This window comes from Nicotiana tabacum, chromosome 3 (genome assembly GCF_000715075.1).
Source record: "Nicotiana tabacum cultivar K326 chromosome 3, ASM71507v2, whole genome shotgun sequence".
Lineage (NCBI taxonomy): Eukaryota > Viridiplantae > Streptophyta > Magnoliopsida > Solanales > Solanaceae > Nicotiana > Nicotiana tabacum.
Window position 1 is genome coordinate 145016470 of NC_134082.1, and position 3609 is coordinate 145020078.

Here is a 3609-nt window from a genome sequence, read left to right on the forward strand (position 1 = left end):
TCCGCTGCCCCTACCCACCTAGCCGTCGCCCTCCCTCACTGCGGCGCCACCCTCCACTTCCCTCCATTTTCACTGACCTGCTCATCTTTCTGAGTAGTTCAAGTAGCTAAGGTTTTATTTTCTCTATCTTTTCATCAGGTATATACCTAGTGGTAACTTCCTCGGGAAGCAATCGGGGCTACATTATATAACTTGTAAGACTCCCTGCAAGTAAGTGATAGTGATGGTGATATTTCCAAGTGAGATTTATGCAGCAGAGGCTTGGCAAGGTAGCACCTCGTTGTTTGGCTTCATCAATTCATGCAATGAGTCTGTTCGTACATGACTTTGTCAATTTGGCACTTTTCAATAATCTTCATTGTTGAACTCTGTGACAACACAATAAATCCATTCTTTGGAAGAACAAATGAATCCAATTACAATCTTACTATTTTTGTAAGAACTAGTCTCATTCAATATGGGTCACAAGTAAAGTAGGTATACATATAAAAAGTGATTCCAAATATCAGGAACTCCAGGGAGACACCAGTGTGTACAATCTGCATAACTACTTGGATTTGCCAATTGTTCTTCTGTCAGAGGATCCCAGTGCTTTCTATATATGGATGGATGTGCTTCTTTTCTATACTCAGAAAGTTGAGTAATGTTGAGCAAATCTGCTTTAACACCACTTTTCTCATTCAGTTTCTTGATGGCTGCTTCCACCAATCTCATCATTCCCGGATCTGATTCTGATCCCCAATATTCTGCATTAGAAATTGGCTCTGTTTCATTGTAACAGTTCTCACCCTCTGCCTTCCCCCATTCCTCTCCCCTGCCATTATATATTTCAGACATATTTTCAATATCAGTACTACTACTATTCAGTTGCTATAACTTCTTAAGTATATTTCTAAATCGAACGTGCAACTAGAAAATCTTTCTCAAAAAGATATACCTGCTGTGCGTGGGCGACATGCTAACAAAGAAAACTCTAGTTTTGGTGCGGTTGACATGAGAATCCAACCAATCTGCCCATGTCTTAAGCCCCAACTCGTACGTACGCAGCATCCCTAATTGTTCATACTTGGCATATGTACTTTCAAACGATCCCCACCTGAAATTACATAAATCACTGTCATATTTAATGGACATGTTATGCCTAAAAACTTGAAATTAAGTACTAACAATTTCTTATGAGCGGTTAAAGGTTAGAAAGATAAGTACTCACAAAACAGTCAAATCCAGTCGCCACCATAAATAGGAATTAAAGACAAGCACATCAGCATCTTCCCAAAATCTAGCATGTTTCTCTATTGAATCCACTCTTAAAACGCGATCTTTAACACGATGATGCCACGCATCGTCGCAATTGGATTCCACCAACAATGGTGCCCAGTAGAAATCAATGGTAGCATTGTATTCCTTCACCAATGTTTGAAACAAGATCTAAGCCCACTGCATTCAAACTTCAAATTTAGGGAAAGAGCAATGTAAAACTCACAATAGCTTTTAAGGTGACCAAAGAACCATTATAGTGAACATGTTTGAGATGAGTATGGATTGATGACTCTAGCATGCACACCATTGAAACCCACTGGTTCCTATTGACTGAATCTCCCACATATACAAGCCTCTTGTTCCTTAACTTCTCCAACATTGCTGTCGCATTAAATCTTTACAAAATCAAGAATTATAATCTAAAACCACAAATACCCAATAATCCAAAGGAAGAAAAACAGAAAATATACACTTACCTAGGAAGGTCACAATCATGGGGTTGCCATTTCCAGTTGAGATAGTTGAGATCTATTCTCCCATAATTCTCACAAGCCATTCCATCATCCAAGAACGAAATGAATGAACAATTGGACCCATTATAGAGAGGGCGAGATTGGTTATCAAATACCCATTTGCCTGAAAAGAAATTGCAGCTGGATAATGATTTCAACTGAGGTCTTTTCTCAATTTCCTGCTTAATCTCTCTGGACATGAACAAAGTTGTGATAACTAGAACCGCAGTGATAATTGCTACCAGCAGCTGAAAGCTTAGTTGAATGCCCATTACATTGTTATTCAAACTACTGCAGGGTACTGGTCTCCCATTCATTTTTCTGTTTTTGGTTCACTTCTTGTTTACAAATAGCTGAAATATGTCATGTTGATTATTGCTGAGATTAAAATGGTATTCGTGAGGAAGGAGCTATTGCGCTGACCTCAACAACTCATAGATCTATGGACTCTGGTAGATTCATTTGAGTCCTGGTGGCTCTTTGCTGGTTTTCGTCACTACACTTAAAATAATTTTGCAGTTATATCTCTTTGATTCATATATCTATCTTGTATAGTATTTTACTATAAAAAATTTTTATAGTAATATTTGAGTAAGATTTTTGCACACACTTTGAAAAACTTTTGAAAATCTTAGTTAAATCTGTATTATCTCATTAAACGTCTTACTTAGTAAAATTTATATTAACTTTTTTTTCTTTTCTTAAAACAACAAATAATTCAAACTAATTACGGAGTATATATTTTAGAGTGATTAATAATTGAAACAGCCGATAGAATATTACAAGTTGACTAGAGTGGATTTGAAGCATGTGCGAGATTGAAGCCAGACAAAAGATTTCGGAAAATATTTTAATAGCGAAAATTACCTGTCGATCTGGATATATGTGTATCTTATTTATGACGACTGTCGCCAACAATAACTCTAGTCAGAGTGGCAAGTTGGCAACCATACTAGTATGTTCGATTTGGTAAATTATTGAACCTAATAAAGTGCATCTATTGTTACTCCTATTTAATGAAAAGTAGACTGCCTTTTCGAACAATATGGGACAATAATTTACTCCCTCCGTTCACTTTTACTTATTTGTTCACCGTTGATTTTGCACATCCCTTAAGAAATAATAAATAAAATGCATAATTTATCATGATACTCATATTAATTGATATACAATTTTAATAAATTTGGAAAATGATTTGGAATGAGTAATTAATGTTAAGGACAAAACAGGAAAAATAAATTATTTTTCTCTTGATATGCCAAAAGTAACAAGTAAAAATAAAAAGAGAATACTTGATTAAAACATGCATATTTGCCTCCCCCTGATTAAAAGAGTACAATGCATATTTGCCTCCCCTAATTAAAACATCACTTTATTTCTCGGAGACAACGAATTTCAAGCTTGTACAACAACTTCTCTAATATTGAGAGCGGCAATGCCTTACTGAATTACTTCGCCAAGTTATCACTTGAATTTCATCATTCTGTTGAAGATCGTCTCTACAAAGAAACTTTGGCGAAATGTGCTTTATTATGTCTCCTTCAATATATCTTTCTTTCAATAGAGCTATGCAAGCAACATCATCTTCAATATTATTGGAATCTTCTCTTCAAAAAAATTGAACGTCTCATTCGTGTTGAGTCACTTAATTTAGAAGTTGTTAGTATCTTGGTATGAAGAACGAACATCATGTAGTGCCCTGCATTTGCATAACCAACAAAACTTTGGCAATATTTGTTAGATAAACAAATCTATATCAAGGATTCATTTTGTAATATAAGACTAATCGTATTTCAATATCTCCACATAGGAGTACAACTATATCTCGCTAGAATAT

General features: G+C 35.5%; 1 protein-coding gene across 1 annotated transcript; it reads right to left on the bottom strand.

The window, feature by feature from the left end:
* Positions 1-326: 326 nt before the first annotated feature.
* On the bottom strand, positions 327-2451 carry LOC107824365 (protein trichome birefringence-like 34). The gene is made up of 5 exons (XM_016651111.2): positions 1737-2451; positions 1484-1655; positions 1211-1404; positions 938-1096; positions 327-814 (listed from the first exon to the last, which is right to left on the bottom strand). The coding sequence occupies exons 1-5, from the start codon at positions 2087-2089 to the stop codon at positions 463-465; spliced, it is 1230 nt and encodes a 409-aa protein (XP_016506597.1). The 5' UTR covers positions 2090-2451; the 3' UTR covers positions 327-462.
* Positions 2452-3609: the final 1158 nt, after the last annotated feature.